This window comes from Dama dama, chromosome 11 (assembly GCF_033118175.1).
Source record: "Dama dama isolate Ldn47 chromosome 11, ASM3311817v1, whole genome shotgun sequence".
NCBI lineage: Eukaryota > Metazoa > Chordata > Mammalia > Artiodactyla > Cervidae > Dama > Dama dama.
In genome coordinates, this window is record NC_083691.1 from 8,181,423 (window position 1) to 8,198,211 (window position 16,789).

Genomic DNA, 16,789 nt, shown 5'->3' on the forward strand with positions numbered 1-16,789 from the left:
TGCAAACCCAGTCTCTGTAATTACCTGTCCCTGGCAGTGTGGACTCAAACCCTGAAACCCCAGGCGAGGGAGGTTCGGGGCCATCTTCGTCTCTTACAAGGGGCTGCGCGGTCCTGCTGGGGGGCGAGTGTGGGCCCAGGCCTTGAATCAGGTAGGTGGGCATTCAAATCCTTTTGGCTTTTGACCAGCCCTTCTAACCTCACAGGGCTTCCTTGGTGGCTCAGACACGGAAAGGTATCTGCCTGCAATGTAGGAGACCCATGTTCGATCCCTGGGTTGGGAAGATTCCCTGGAGAAGGGAATGGCTACCCACTCCAGTATTCCTGCCTGGAGAATCCCATGGACAGAGGAGCCTGGCAGGCTGTAGTCCATGGGGTCACAGAGGTGGACACAACTGAATGACTAACACTTTCACTGTTTTTTCTAACCTCGGAAGCTTTTCTCGTTTTTCAATTTCAAGTTCAACTACAGAAACAATTCTCGGAGAGACATGAAGACAGTGGCCCTGCAGTCCCTCACCCCACCTTAGCCAGACCCACCCCAAGCTCCCTCCTTCCCTCAGCCACTGTCCCTTCCTGCCCCTTTGCAGGCGGAGCGGGCCGCTTGGCTTGGGAACCAGCAGCCTGAGGCTCTCGACGGTGTCCTCTTCGGGTTTGGTGCCATCATCTTTACATTCCAGTTCTCAGCCTGTTCTAAGCCACATTAGCAGGGGAAGCGGGGTGGGGGAGTGGATACACAGTCCTGTGTGTGTGTTATTTTTCTCCTTTTTAAAATTTATTTGACTGCACTGGATCTTAGCTGCAGCCCTGGAACTCTTAGTTGTGGCACGTGGGATCTAGTTCCTCGACCAGGGATCGAACCCAGGCCACCTGCATTGGGAATGTGGAGTCTTAGCCAGTGGACCACCACGGAAGCCTCCCAGCCCTGTGTGTTCTTAATGAGCATCTTCTGGATGATTTTTCGTCATAGAGGCTCACTTGTAATTTTTTCATGCTCTCCCTGTTCCCCCCTCCATCCTGCTCATGGCACCTGGGGAGTCAGGAATGTGTCTGGAGATCCACATTGCCCACACAGGCCCCATCCCAGCCCCCGCCCCTTGGGCCACAGTCCATCGACTCATGGCTGGTGTCAGGCAGTGCTCAGCTTTCAGCATCCGGGTCACCTTCAGGGCCCTTGGCAGCCCCGAAGCGGGGACCCTTGCTATTCCTGGGGGCTATTCTCCACGGTGCTTTCTTGGCCCGTGGCCTCCCTGCCCCTTCCTAAACATGCCAGGCAGATCCCCACCTCAGGGCCTTTGTACTGATTGTTCTTCCCCCAGGTGTCCGCATCGTCATCACACTGTCACCTCCTTCAGCTCTTTGCTCAGGTGTGCCCTTCCCATCAACATCTTTCCTGGCCGTCTTGCCCTCAAGCTCCTTCCTCCCCAGCACTTCCCACCATCTGCTGTGTTTTTACCTCATTTTGTCTGTCTCCTACCTACTGCCAGACTATAAGCCCTTTGAAGGCAGAATTTTTTTGTTTTGTTCACTGTTTATGTTCCTAGGTCCTTCAGCAGTACTTGACACCTAGTAAGTGCTTCATAAGAGTTTCTTCTTCAGTGAATCAAGCCCTGAGATTTCCTCAAACCTGGCTAAAGTCAGCTCCCACCTTGGGCTCCTGGTCCTCTACTTGGCATCTTAATTCTTGCTTTTTTTTTTAATGAATGCCCCCATTCGCACCCTGAGTCTGTATTCATCTCCCCCCATTATCCCTGCCTGTGCCTGGGACCCCAGATCACCTGGCTGGAGGTCCTGGCTCCCTCTCTCCAGAGGGCCCTGGAGGCATCTGCAGGGCTGGGTCCCGGGTGTGCCCTCCCTGGCTCTGGACACAGATGGGCCCCGAGTTGAGATTGAGCTCCGCTCCTCACCGCTCTGTGACTGGGTTTCTCAGCCTTTCCAAGCCTCATTTTCCTCATCTGTGAAGTGGGCCACCGTAACAGCCAACTCCTAGTGCTGAAGAGTTCTGGGCGGCACGCAGTAGGCCACTGCTGGGGCGCTTGTTTTATCCTTGCCGTGACCTCCCGGGTTGTGCCAGGGCGAGGCTCTGCGCTTCTTCCCGTGGGAGTGGCGGGACTTAATAGTGTGTATTTAGAGCCCTGTGGAAACAGGGGGAGGCGCAGGACTGATCCCGTGAGCCCTGCCGCGGCCCACCTTCCCACAGTGGGAGAGGAAGCCGCCTGTAACCCGAGCCTGGGAGGGGTCCCCGAGGCTTTCTCTGGCTGGGGCAGGAACCACAGTCAGGGAGGCGTCCTGGCCCGGTGTTCCCATGGCAGACTCACAAAGGGGAAGGGAGAGAACGCACAATTCGATACCGGCTTTCTTTCCCAGACACTAATCCTGATTCCTCTGGGTGTTTCAACACGCCCGGCACTGTGAGCTTCCTCCTCAGCCTGCAGCAGCTGCTGCCACTCCCGGGCTGGCTCAGGCCAGCGGAGGGGCGGGCGGAGGTCTGAGGGTCTGCTCTGGCGTCCCTGCTGGCCCCTCGCTTTCCCTGCTTTCAGGCTTGGGGCCTCTGCCCGATGGGAAATGGTCTAGTCTTTGTGCCTCTCCACCCACCTCCTCCAGGCTGAGGCCCTCAGCCCGGAATCCATCGTGGCAAGACCCAAGACCCAAGACCGAGGCACTGTCAGGGGGAAGGCTCAAGGGTTCTCACCACGGTGCAGCGGGACCTAACCCTGCTCCCTCCACTGCCTCATCCCCTCTGCTCCCCTCCCCAGTCCCATTCAGCCCCTGAACCCCCACGCCACTTCTCCATTGGCCAAGCTTGTTTCTACCTCAGGGCCTTTGCACTTGCTGTTCATGCATCAGGACGGCTCTTCCCGCCAGTCTTTGCTCAGCCTACACCCTCACTTCACTCCAGACCTTGATCAGACATCACTGCCACAGGGCTTTCCCTACCCACCTGCCCAAAGGAGCAGCTCCCCCTCTCATCTCCGTCTGGTACTCCCTAACCACTGTCCCTGTTCTCTGTGCTCCATTTTCCTCTTTGTTTGAACTACCAAGCTTTTGGTTTGGTTTTGGTAACTGTTCTTTGAGCTGCAATTCACAAACCACACAGTTCACCCATTTAAAGTTTTTAGTATATTCACAGAGTTGTGACTGTCACCACAGCCAAGTTTAGAATGTTTTCATCACGCTAAAAAGAAACTCCATACCCATTAGCAGTTATTCCCATTTTTTCCCCCAAACTCCCCCATCTCCTGGCAGTCATCAGTCTTTCTGCCTCTTATAGGTTTGCCTCTCTGGACATTTCTTAGAAACTGAATCATACAAGGTATACTCTTTGTGACTGGCTTCTCTCACTAAGTAGGATATTTTCAAGGTTAGTTCACATTGTAGCATGTTTAGGTGCTCTTTGGACTGCTGAATACTGTTCCATTGTTTGGATATATCACACTTTATGTATCCATTCACCAGTTGATGGACATCTGGTTTGCTTTCACTTTTTTGGCTATTATGAATAATGCTGCTGTGTACATCTGTGTACAAATTTTCGTATGGACATGTGTTTCATTTCTCTTGGCTTTATATCTAGGAGTAGAATTGCTGAGTCATATGGTAACTCTAGTTTAACCTCTTGAGGATCTGCCAGACTGTTTTCCAAAGCAGATGGACCATTTTACATTCCTGCCAGAAGTGCACCGAGTGTTCCAGTTTCTCCACATCCTTATCAACACTTGTTATTATCCTCCTTGATTATAGCCGTTCTAGTGGGTGTGAAGTGGTCGCTTGTTACAGTTTTGATTTGTGTTTTCCTGATAGTTACTGATGTTGAACATCTTCTCATGTGTTTATTGGCCATTTGTATATCTTCTTTGGAGAAATGTCTATTCAGATTATCTGCCTATTTTTAAATTGGGTTATTTGTCTTTATTTTTGAGTTGTAAGAGCTCTTTGTATACTCTAGCTACAAGTCCCTTATATTTATGATTTGCAAATATTTCCTCTTGTTCTGTGGGCTGTCTTTCCACTTTTTTGATGGTGTTCTTTGAATCACAGAGTTTCAAAATTTTTATGAAGTTCGGTATATCTATATTTTTATCTTACTGCTTGCACTTTTGGTGTCATATCTAAGAAACTGTTGCCTCATCACAGATCATGAAGCGTTACCCCTATGTTTTCTTCTAAGAATTTTATAGTTTTTTGCTCTTCAACTTACGCCTTTGATTCATTTTGAGTTAATTATTGTACATGGGGTGAAAAATGGGTTCTACTTCATTCTTTTGAATGTGAATATCCAGTTGTCCCAGCAACTTTTGTTAAAAAGGCTATTCTCTCCCCCATTTGTACCTTTGTTAAAATTAATTTACCATAAATGTAAAGATTTGTTTCTGGACTCTCAGTTCTATTCCTTGGTTCTTTGTATCTATCCTTATGCCAGAACCATACTTTCTTAATTTGTAGCTTTGTAGAATTTTTGCAGTCAAGACATGTGAATCCTTTACGTATGTTCTAGATTGTTTTGATTATTCTAGTCCCTTGAGTTTCTAAGGTTTAGGATCAACTTTTCAATTTTTGGTGGCAAAGTCAGCTGAGATTTTGATAGAGATTGTATTGAATTTTCAGACCAATTTGGGAGTGCTGTCATCTTAACAAGAGTAAACCTTTCTGTCCACGACTATGGGATGTCTTTCCATTTACTTAGATATTCTTGAATTTCTTTCAGGAAGGTATTGATAGTTTGTAGTTTTGCAGAGCATATGTTTTGTACTTCTTTTGTTAAATTTATTCTTTTTGATACTATTGTAAATGAAATTGTTTCATTTCATTGTGGATGTCCACTAGTATACAGGAGGTCACTGATATTTGTATATTAACCTTGTATTCTACAACCTGGCTGAACTGGTGTATTCTAATAGGTAGTGGCTTCCTTAGGATTTTCTGCATACCAGATCAAGTCATCTACCAATAGAGGTAGTTGTAGTTCTTCTTTCCAGCAAAATGTAAGCTAGTCACTGCTGTGGCCCAGTGCACAGAACAGGGGCTGGCACACAGCTGGTGCTGAATCATTTGATGAAAGAAGGGGGCCCACCACGGCTGGGTCAGATGGTGCTCCGGCCTGGGACCGCCGCCTCTCCTGGGGCACCTGCTTCCTGCCCCATGTCCACCAGGGGGTTGGGAACTCTCCCTTCCTCTCCCCCTCCTCTCGAGCCCTGACCTTTTCTGTCTGTCCCCAGTCTGCTCGGGTTGCTGGAGCTCACGTTCCTAACAAGGTCAGAGCATCTTGGTGATTGAGTGCCCCTCAACTCCAGCGTCTTCATCAGATAAGACATGTCTCAGGGGCCTCCCGAGGCCTGGCCCTTGCCGGGCACACCTCCCTGAATGCTCTCAGGGGCCCACGATGAGTGGCTCCTGTGCCTGTTTCACTGATGCTGATGCAGAGGTTGGGCCTCAGCCTGAGCTGCACAGTGTGCGGTTCTGAGCCCGGGTCTGCCTGACCGAGTCGTGTTGCTTCCATCACAGCCCTGGCAGGACATGGGGAAGCCTTGGTTCCATCCTCAAAGCCTCGTGGGGCGAGAAGGGAGTTCCTCCTAGAGTCTTGGCTCGGGGCCCTTCATTGGCCGAGAACCCAAGAGTATGATCGTTTCCCACTCATGCAGTTCCCTCTGCTGGGAACTGTGTCCCCCACTGGCTACTCCCCTCCTCTGCATTCGGGTCTGTGCCTGAATGCCATCTCTGCAGCTAGTAACTGTCCCTGACTCACCACTCCCCCTGCTCTGTCCTGGTGACGCTGAGTCATCACTGGGGTGACTCACATGTCAAGTCTGTCACTCCAGTCCACTGCAGAGTCCAGCACCTGGCCTGGACTTGGGACTCAGAGACCCAGATAGATGCCTCGGGGAACAAGCATGTTGCAGCTGGCCCTATGACCCTCGTGGGTTCCACGTGCCAGCCTCTCCCGAGCCGCTGACCCGTGAACCAAGACGATGGCTGGGCGCCCTGACCCTGTGATTGGCCAGTCCTGAGCTCAGATCCTGCTTTGCCTGTCTCTGGGGGGTGTGACTTTGGGTGGTCTCTGGGAGCTTCAGTACCCTCAACTGTATAGAAGGGGAGGGACAGAGTCCGTCCCCTTCCAGAGTTGCCAGGGGAAGTAAGTGTTCAGGAGATGCTCAACCTGTGGCTGACCCTCCGCCCTCAGGCCCCAGTCTGGCCGTTAACCCTCCGGTCTCCAGGGGGTGGAGCGGTCACTTCCTCAGCTGTCCGCTTGGCCGTTCCTGTTCGGTGGGATGAGGCTGGAGATAATGTCTCTCACGTGGGCCCCTCCCTTCCTGAGCACATCCTGCCCTGCTGGGGCGGGGGAAACCTCATCTCCTTCACGTGAGAAGTCATAACCACTTGCACCCCCGACTTCCACCTCCAGAGCCGCCGCAGCTGGAGAGGCTGGGGGAACCGCTCCTGCCGGCCCCCATTCACCCCCAGGGCACAAGGCACCTCCCCAGTGGTGGGGGGCGGGGGGTGCTGAACTGGGAGTGGGGCTTGGTCATGCTCCACAGGTCCAGGAGGAGCTCCAGGAGCTGGAAAGCCAGCTTGTCCCCCGCTGCCCCCAACCCAGTGGGGAAGACACACCTATGGCGCAGAGTCTGGCTGCTTGGGTTCGAGTCCCTGTTCTGCTCTGCTCATGGTGGGCCTCGGGCCGGGGTCTTAGCCCCAGAGGTCCCATTTTCTTTGCATGTGGGCTTGGACTACTAAAAGTAGTTGCTGCAGACAGTTGCTGGGAGGGTTAGCATGACCGTGGATCGCCAGCGCTTGGAGCAGGCTCCGATGGCTTTGGGTTGTGTCTGGCACATAGGAAGCGTGGTGTGCGTGTTTGCTATTGTTGCCGTCATTGCTCTTATCATCGCTGTTACTGCTGGTAAAGAAGGGGGCTCTGAAGCCGGGCAGCACCGGACTGAGGGCACAGCTGTCTCCTGGCTGGGTGATACTGGGCAGTTTATCTAGCCTCAGTTTCTTCATCTGTGAAAAGGGCTGACAGTCAATCCCGGGAACACCTTTGTGAGGCTCACTTGAGATGGCCAGCCGCAGTCCAGCGGGAGGGGGGACATGGCAGCCGAAGGAGCTGTCGGAGGCCCCGGCACACGGTGGGGGCTGGCAGGCAGGCAGTGCCGGAAACACACGGCTGCCCCCTGCCCTCCCCCCCGCCCCCGCTGGCCTGCTCTCACCCTCGCGCGCCTTGTGGTTTTTTTTTGTTTTTCATTTTTTATCTTGTTTTTGTTGTTGTTTTTATCACACTTCCACAAGCAGATTCTTGTTATGAAGCTGCAGTCACTTTGTGATACAAAGTGAAAAGTGAGAGCTCCCCCTGCCCACCCCCGCAGGTGGGCAGGGCCCTCACCTCCCTGAACGGGGACCCCCCCCCCCCCCCCCCCCGCCTTGTGCCCGCAGGGAGGAGGTGCAGGAGAACTGCGTGCGGTGGCGGAAGAGATTCACCTTCGTGTGTAAGATGAGCGCCAACCCGGCCACCGGCCTGCTCGACCCCTGCATCTTCCGAGTGTCAGTGCGCAAGGTGAGGCTGGCAGGGGGCTGCCAGGACCACCAGGCTGGTGGCTCCCGGCCCATCCACTGAGTCAGGCTCCCTCATTTCCTGTCCTCCTCCCCTGGGGGTCAGATGGGGAGGGGGGCGGAGAGGATTGGGAAGACCCATGAGGTCGCTGGGACTCCCTAGCCATCCTGATCGCCGTGTCTGTTTCCCTTGCAGGAGCTGAAAGGCGGGAAGGCTTATTCCAAGGTAAGCCAGGCCAGGTGAAGGGGCGGCGGGGTGGGACGGGATGGGACAGGCATGAGAGAAGCTCTAAGAAGAACCTCCAGCCACCTCTCTTACCCAAACAGAAGATGCCCTGCCCTCTATGAGATGTATTATTTTTTGGAGATATCTTTATTGATAGCCTCTGCATTTAATGTAAAGGCGGAAGATGCTTATTACAGCACAGATTGTAGAGGGCTTCCCACCTTGCGCCTCCCTCGGCCTCCTCCTCACACCCTTCCAGACCTCTTAAGAAAACAAAAATGTATGAAGTGGGGGACCTCCCTGATGGTCCAGTGGCTAAGACTCCACACTCCCAATGCAAGGGGCCCAGGTTCGATCCTTAGTCAGGGAACTGGATCCCACATGCCTCAACTAACCCAGTAAAGCCAAATAAATAAATAAATACTTTAGAAAAGAAGAAGAAAAATGCATGAACTATCTCAATCAGAGCAGTGAATAAAACATGTGCATGTAGTTTAGAGGATCAGACGAGGAGCCCCCATGGTACCTAAGCACACGCAAGTGATAGGATTTTTAAATTCACAAGAGGGACTTGTCCTACAGATTCTGAAACCTGTTTTGTGTTTTTTTTTTTAACTACCCAATACAGCGCGGGCATGTTTTTGTGTCATCACAAGTTTCCTTTTGCTTCCTAACAGTGGAGGGTCCCCTCGTCTGGCTGGGTGAAGGGGGCTCAGTCACCCCAGCAGCTGCACGTTTGTGTGGTGGGCAGGTTTCCCCTCGCCCACAGACATTTCAGACCTTCCCATTTAAAGCCTTTTCCACTGGGGAAGGTGGGGGAAGATGGTTCTGGAAGGGTTACCTCTGGCTTTGAGTCAGCCTGCTCTGCCCTGTGCCCCGCTTCTCATAGGGCCTCTTGCCCACCCTCTGGGGCCCGGGGAGGTGCCCAGCAGCAGGGAGGTGGGCTCAGTCAGTCCAGAGGGGACATGCTTTTGTCTCACCTCACCCTGCGTGGGGAGCCTGAGGCAGGCGATAAGTGGGGTGGGTCCCTTCTCACTAACCAGAGCTCAGGAAGTTCAGTGAACACGGCCGTGCCCTGCGCCCTGTCCCAGGCACCGACACCCTGCCCAGAAGCAGAGGGCAGGGTGGCTAGAACCAGACTGCGGAAGGTGCTCTTAGAGTGGAGACTTCTCCTCCTGTTGATGCACGTGGGTGAAGCACAGCCAGGGAAGAAATGGCCACAAACAGCGGGAGCACCCACCTCCCTCCCCCTCCTCCCACAAACCTGCTGTGTCACCTGTCAGACCTCCCAGGCCCTTCCCTCCTGTCACAGGCTCGTGTGTGTGTGCTAAGTCGTTTTAGTCATGTCCAACTCTTTGTAGCCCCACAGACTGTAGCCCACCAGCCTCCTCTGTCCATGGGATTCTCCAGGCAAGAATACTGGAGTGGGTTGCCATGCCCTCCTCCAGGGGATCCTCCCCACCCAGGGATTGAACCCGTGTCTCTTAAGGTCTCCTGCATTGAAAGGTGGGTTTTTACCACCAGACCACCTGGGAAGCCCCACCACAGGCTCTGGTTCCCTTAATCAGAGGAAGAAGCTGAGGCCCAGAAAGGTGGTAAGATCTGACACTGATCAGGCCTCATTTCAGTCCTGGCTCTGCTGGCTAAGGTGTGTGAGACCCTGAGCAGGTCACTTGCCCGCTCTGAGCCTTAGTTTCTGGGTCTGAAGCATGCGCCCTACACTCTGCAGTAGAGACTTGCATGCAGCAGGTGCTCAATGAAAGTCCCCGCTTAGCCTGATTTGTCCTCCAGGTCCCTAAGCCCAGCACCCACCCCCCGCACCCCAACCTCCAGGTCTGGCAGACATGGCTTCCGCCCAGGAGGCCTTCTCAGCTCATCCACCCTGTTCTTCTACTTTCTCACTTCCCTCCCCACCCCGGGCTCCCTTCTGCATCCCGTGATGGCTCGGGGTTCCCACCAGCCCCTGGCTCCTGCCCCCACCAAGGTCTCCCGCCCGCCCAGCAGAGTGCCCCCCACCCATCCACCCACCCACCCCAGCGCCAAGTTCCCACGGGCCTGGCCTCCCCTCCTGCCCGCTGGCCTGGGGGCTCCCACAGCACGGCCTTGTTCCCCTGGGAACAGTGCGTCTGTGTCGCAGACAACAATGTCCTTTCATCTCGGGCGCGGCCCCGGTGCATGCCGGGACGCGGCATAAAGGGCGCTTTGTGCAGCCCGGGGATGTGAGCTCCTGGCTTTGCCACGCGGAGCCGCCAGCCGGGGCCTGTGTCCTTGGGTGCCGGTTATGCAACAGCCCGTCGGGGCTCCGGGGCGGGCCCGGGGCTCCAGCCCCCCCGCCCCCGGCCCAGCTCACCTCTGGGCCGCCAGCCCTGCACCCACACTCCCCTCAGCCTCCCGCCCTCTCCTCTGTCCCCGCGCAGCTGGGCTTCACCGACCTGAACCTGGCGGAGTTTGCAGGGTCGGGCTCCACGGTGCGCTGCTGCCTGCTGGAGGGCTACGACACGAAGAACACCAGACAGGACAACTCCATCCTCAAGGTACCGGGGGCTCTGGGCCTCGGCCGCCCCTCCCGCCCAGGGGCCAGGGCGGGGGCGGGCCACCTCCCTGTCAGAGGCCCCCGGGGGAGCGGCGAAGAACACAGGTTCTCACCCCAGACGGACAGCAAGAAACACTGGAAAGACCTAGGCCCTGGGGTCAGGAAACCCGCCTCGGAGGCCTGACTCGGCCACTGGCCTGTTTCACCCACCATAATCGGGGCTCAGGGGGTGGACCCCAACAGTCTCTGGTGGTGAGACCAGCACCCCTTATCTCGTGGTGCCCGACCACAGCCTGGCAGGGAGTGGTGTCTCTTCCTGGCCCCAGTTTTGCACAGGAGGGGCTCAGGCACAGAGGTTTGATCATCCACCCGAAGGCACAGCAAAGCTGGCACCTGACCCTGCAGCCCAGCTCCTAACCACTGGCCCACATGACGCGAGGCCACCTGAGCTCTAGCACCGGGGTGTGGACAGACCTGCTGTCCCAGGACCCGGCAGACCCAGGCAGCTGCCTCCTGAACCTCTGAGGACAGAGATATCAGGGCGTCCACTGCCAGCGCACCTCTCTTCCTCTACGCCACACCCTTCCACCTGGCTGAGAAAACAGTCTTGTCCTAACCACAGCCCCGAGAGCTGACCCAGCGGGAGCGTGCTATGTCCGGCAGAGCTGGGCAGGAGGTGCTGGGGCCTCCTGGACCTTTTGCAGAAGAAGGCAGAGGCCCCTGGAAAGGTCCAGGCTAGCTCTTGGGAGAGCCAGGGCCTCAGTGCATCCTCAGACCAGATCAAGGGGGCCTCGGGTCCAAGGCCAGCTCCCCCACGTCCTGTCTGCAGGACCTTAGACAGTCATTTATTTCCCCTGAGTCTGAGTCTCAGTTCCTGTGTCTGCAGCCGGGGGCCACCACGTACGTGGCAGGTTGCTATCACAGCCAAATGAAATAACCCATTAAAAATCTCAGCCTCACCCCAGCAGGCACCGTTTTTGTGGGCGGTATCCCTGGGATTCTCCTCTCACCCCATCACCTGTCACTTCATCCTAGCCCCAATTCGGGGACCCAGATCTTGCCTTGTTTGAACCATTGCTGAACTCTTTGCCCAAGTGGATGTTAAACGTTTCTAATGACTTCTTGCTTTGCTTTATTCAACAAACTTTCACACACCCGTGCCCTCTGTTTTGGACTCTGAACCCTCACACCGTGTCAGGCGGGGTGGGCCCCTCCCCTCCCCACCGGGTAGGCATCAAGAGCTGCCCTCCCACCTGCCTCGCCCGTTCTGGGGGCCGTGAGGATGGAGAGTGTCTGCGGCCCCACCCTTGAGGGTCCCACAGTCTAGTCGTCATTCTGAAATGACAGTAGCCGACTTTCACTCCTCACTCACTCCATGCCAGGTGCCCCAGGCATCCTCTCTGCCATCCCATGAGGCAGGCGTTAGGATCAGTTTTGTCCTCTGCACAAGGAAACTTCAGTGAAGTTTGATGGTGTCACCAGGGCCAGCAAGGGACAGAGATGGGATCAGAGTCCAAGCTCATCTGAAGCCAGATCAGGGGGGGCCAGGCACCTGTGGGGGAGCTGGTGGGGTTGGACGGGGCGTGGCTGATTTCCCCGGCTTTTGCACAGGTCACTATTGGAATGTTCCTGCTCTCAGGAGACCCCTGCTTCAAGACGTGAGTGCTGGTGCAGGCCAGCTGAGGGGTGGGGGCTCTGTCCTGGACATTGTGGCGGGGGGGGGGGGGGGCAGGGACTCTTCCCTCCTCCAGGCTCCTGGGGTCCCCTGTCTTCTCCTGACCCCAAGCTAGGGCACCCCAGTCACACCCCTCTCCGTTTTCCCTAGGCCGCCGTCCACTGCCAAGTCCATCTCCATTCCAGGCCAGGATTCCTCCCTGCAGCTGACGTGTAAGGGTGGCGGGACCAGCCGTGGCGGCAGCAGCAGCAACTCCCTGACCGGGTCCCGGCCCCCCAAGGCCCGGCCCACCATCCTCAGCTCAGGTACCGTTCCCCACCTGCCCTCCGCACTCCTCCTGGGACTAAGGCTTTCACCTCCCTCAGTCCCTAGGTCCCAAGGGGGAACACTTGCTGAGCAGAGAAAGCCAGTGGGGTGGTGTTCACCCACCCTTGGTCCGTTGGGTGGGCATCTGCGCCCCTCCCATGATCCGGGCTCTGCCTGGCCCCAGAATCACAGCAGCGCCTTGGACCGAGATGGATCAGGTCGCTGGCCTCGTGGCTCTCCCTGTTGAGCAGGAGAGACAGGGGTCAATGAACAATAAATATATCAAATGCTTGTCCGCCTAGAACTGTGACGAGAACTGGAAGAGAGATATAGAAGGTATCCGCCTGGGGACAACGAGGGAAAGCTCCCTGAAGGGATGTCATTTGAGCTGAATCTGGGGTGTATTGTGCCATGTTCTGGCAGAGGGACATGCTAGGAACTCTTGTTCTGCTCCTTGCTTTGTGACCCTGACCGGCCGTTTTACCTCTCAGGTCTCAGCATCATCCTCTGCAAAGTGGGATCAGTAGTAGTAACCACATCTGGGTTGCTCTGGGAAGGAACTGAGTAAATGCATGTGCCTTTCCTGGCACCTGGGTCGTTCTCTCTATTTCCCAGCATGTTTCCATTGAATTATCATTATTACTAATATTACAAAAAATGCAAATGAGCCTGACTCCCCAGAGGAGTGGGTGTGGCAGTTAAGAGGGAGAGGTACTATCAGGAAAGGAGCCCAGTGCTATAAGGGGTGGAGTAGGCCCTCCCCCAACAAAGCATGAACCTTGGTCCCTGCACCCCGTCCCTGGGGGTGAGCTCAGAGCTGGGAGGTGGACAACCCCCAAGCTGATCGGTAAGCAGGGTGGCACATGGTGGCCCTAACCTGTGCCACAAGAACAGTGAGGGCACGAGGCCTCAGATCCTGTTTGCTGGGTTGAGTCTGCCCCCAGGGCTGGGAACTGAGAGGGACCCTCTGACCCCGAGGGCCAGCTTTCCTGCCCTCCCATTTTTCCTGCACACCAGCCAGGTGGGGCCCAGAGCAGAAAGCTGGGCTTCTCCCTGCCTCAGCTTGGGGGCTGCATGCAGGAATGGGGGCTTCCCAGTTACACTGCTCTCTCCAGCTTCAGGGTGGGGGTCCCCAGAGGAGCAATCTGGGGACCAGGGCACCCCAGCACATGTGGTGCTTTTTGTGTAAGAAAAGAGATGCTTCTCCCACGTTGGGTGGGAATTTGAGCCCCACAAGCCTCTCTCTCCCTGCAGCCCCTCAGAGGCAGAGAACCTGCCGGGACTTGAAAAGCCTTGTGGCTTTGGGTGGGGACACAGACAGGCCTACGGTCCAGGCTATGACCTGGGTGTGCTCATGTCTGAAGAGTATGGAAGAGTCTTTGCTTCCTGGGTAGACCAGAAGGACCGGTGGGTGGGTGGGTGCTCTCTGAGCCCTGGGCAGACCCTGCTTGGTTCCCTGTATCTCTTGCTGCCAGTGCCTCAAAGTGTGTTCCCCACCCTTATTTACTCCACTCCAGCTACACAGACCCCAGCTCACTGAAGCCTCAGGGCCTTTGCTTATGCTGTTCCCTGGGTCTGAAAGGCCTTTTCTCTGATGCCTTACCTAGCCTGCTCCCTGCCAGATATCCTGAAGGTCTTTCATTAAGGCCACCTCCTCAGAGAAGCCTTCCCTGATTTCAGACTGGATTTCAGACCCGCCCTCCCCTCATATGCTCCCTGCTGTGGGCCATTGGCCAGTTATGGTTAATTATGGGTCATTTTTGTCCTACATTCTTCCTTCCCACTACTGGGTGCCTGTGACACCCTGTCTCCTGTCCCCCAGCACCCAGTAGAGCGCCCCCCCCCCCCCCCCATATTTGTGGAATGAAGGAATGACCCTGGGTTAGAGTGCTGACCTGTAGCTCAGGACAGGTTGCTGCCCCCCCCTGAACCTCGGTTTTTCCATCTCTTAAGTGGAAATACATAGTGTGCCCCCCCCCCCCCCCACCCCGCCACATTCAGTGAGAGGACTAGTGAGAAGCGAGCATACTGGTCATCCCTGCCCCTCCCGGCCTCCAGGGGTTCCGGAGGAGCCAGACCAGAACCTGTCCAGCCCCGAGGAGGTATTCCATTCCGGCCACTCCCGCAACTCCAGTTACGCCAGCCAGCAGTCCAAGATCTCGGGTGAGTGCCCGCCCGCCCTCCCCATGCCCTTGGCCTCCCAGCCTCCCCGACCCCCGCGTCATGACCTGCACCCCACCGCCCAGCAGGCTACAGCACAGAGCACTCGCGCTCCTCGAGCCTCTCGGATCTGACGCACCGCCGGAACACGTCCACCAGCAGCAGCGCCTCGGGCGGCCTCAGCATGGCCGTGGAGGGGCCCGAAGGCAGCGAGCGCGAGCACCGGCCCCCCGAGAAGCCGCCGCGGCCGCCCCGGCCCCCGCATCTGTCGGAGCGCTCGTTCCGGTAGGTCTCACCGCAAGTGCTGCTGGAGAGCAGCGCCCTCTGGTGGCTCCCGGAACCCCTCCTCCCCCTGTAACACCGGGGCAGCTGGCCCCCGCTGGCTGGGTGGCCTTGGGTGCGTGGCCGTCGAACCAGCTGAGGCTCCGTGCTGGCCGCACCAGGGCTGGCGCGCATGCTCAGTGGGCGGATGGTGCGGGTGGTCTAGCGTACCCTGGGGCCCGCCTGCTTCCGCGCTCTGCGGCCTCTCAGAGGCTGGCACTTAACCTCCCAGGGCCTCTGCGGCCTCCTCTCTAAAACCAGGTCACAGCAGCATCCGCACGGTAGAGTTGATGTGACGGTTCAATGAACATGTCTGGACCGGCTTCCAAGTGCACTCGGAGGGTCCTGAGTGCAGTGGAGGGGGACTGGGTCCTATGGTCGTGTGACTTTCCTGACTCCCGCCCCACCCCAGGAGGAAGAAGGACTCGGTGGAGAGCCACCCAACCTGGGTGGATGACACGCGCATTGACGCTGATGACATCGTAGAGAAGATCATGCAGAGCCAGGACTTCACGGAAGGGAGCAATACTGAGGGTGAGCTGCCAGTGCAGGTGGGGTGCAGGGGTGAGCAGCCAACAGTGACAGGGGGACAGTGCCTGGGGGCTCCCTGGCTTCGCTGCCCCATTCAGCTTCCATCTTCCCCGGTGTTCCCACAGACAGCAACCTCCGGCTGTTCGTGAGCCGCGATGGCACCACCACCCTGAGTGGTATCCAGCTGGCCAACAGGTAGGTCGGGGGGACGGTTCTGGGTGGGTGACAAGTGTGGCTATGGGTCCCCGTGGTGAGAGCATATGGCTTCTGCATCCCACTGACCTAGCTTTGAATGCCAGCTCTTGTTCGTGTGACTTTGGGCCAGTCATATCTGTCTGAGCCTCAGTTTCTCCATCTGTCAAATGATGTGGATCACACCATCTCACCCAGAAACCTGGGACAAATGCCCCAGGGTTGGTTTGAGAGGGTTCTGAGGAACCTTGGAAAATGCCTGGCACAGGGCTTGCCACACAGCAGGGGCTTCATGTATCTTTATTTAAGATCCCACTTTTCTTTTCCTTCCTCTTGGGCCTGGGAGCTCCTAAAAAATGATGACGACTCATGTATCTGTTAAACAAATAGTTTCTGCGCACCAGCTCCGATCCACAGTTCTGAGCTAGGTGCTGGGAGTATGGCAGTGAGCAACATAGATTTCTGCTTCATGATGTTCAGAGGCAAGCAGATGTGAGGGCCAAACTTGTGGCTTGAACTCTGCCAGTATATAGAGCATCCTCGAAATCATTCATTTACAGTATGCTGGTCTGTGCCTGGCTCATTGAATGAATGAGTGGAGGAACTTACCACCTGCAGGGCTGTGCTGAAGCCTTTACTCCTGGTTCTTGTGGGCCAGATGGGAAAGTGCCCATTTAACATCTAGGGCCAGAGCAGTAGGAGGCTTGGCTGGGCTACACTGGGGCCTCAGCCCTGCCTTCTGGTGTTGCTTGGCTGACGCCTGCTGACTGAGGCTCAAAATTGCAACTGCCATCTTTGCGTGGCCTAGGCTGCCCCTAGTGGGGTGGGCAGAAAGAGGGCACTTCTTGGGGCTTTGTGACATCCCTCTCCAGCCCCCTCTGAGGATGAGGAAACTGAGCTGCATACTGCACCCCAAATGACCACAACCCTGCCAGTGGGCCTGGCCTCGGTGGGAAAAGCTGATCAAGCTTCCCAACCTTCTACTGCACTTTCAGCAAGCCCCATAATCCCTCTGAACCTCAGTTTCTTTATCTGTCAAGTGGGCTTGCTGCAGATCCTCTCTGCCTGAATTGCTGTGAGGATGGGCACAGCACACCCCAGCATGTGAGCTGCTGGAACCCAGGGGGGCTTGGACATGGTATGTGCAAGCTCTGTGATTCCACAGGCTCAGGTACTTAACATCTGTGTTACCTTGGGCAGGTGACTCAAATTATCTGAGACTCAGTTTCTCTCTCTGCAAAATGGGGCCAGTTAACAGTGCTTGTGAAGTACCTCCCAGGGCTGGCCCAGAGGACCATCAGGGAGGA

At 56.1% G+C, this 16,789-nt stretch overlaps 1 protein-coding gene across 2 annotated transcripts in view; it reads left to right on the plus strand.

Annotated features, from left to right (window-relative positions):
- Nucleotides 1-16,789, plus strand: part of EEIG1 (estrogen-induced osteoclastogenesis regulator 1) — a 36,536-nt gene that overhangs the window by 15,343 nt on the left and 4,404 nt on the right. Inside the window, exons 2-10 of one of the 2 annotated variants that reach the window (XM_061154560.1) lie at nt 7,422-7,542; nt 7,735-7,764; nt 10,182-10,298; nt 11,909-11,955; nt 12,123-12,277; nt 14,337-14,441; nt 14,525-14,723; nt 15,172-15,293; nt 15,416-15,485. In XM_061154560.1, the coding sequence (XP_061010543.1) occupies nt 7,422-7,542; nt 7,735-7,764; nt 10,182-10,298; nt 11,909-11,955; nt 12,123-12,277; nt 14,337-14,441; nt 14,525-14,723; nt 15,172-15,293; nt 15,416-15,485 (966 nt within the window). The remainder of the gene's footprint in view (nt 1-7,421; nt 7,543-7,734; nt 7,765-10,181; nt 10,299-11,908; nt 11,956-12,122; nt 12,278-14,336; nt 14,442-14,524; nt 14,724-15,171; nt 15,294-15,415; nt 15,486-16,789) is intronic. The other variant, XM_061154561.1, reaches the window with a different exon arrangement.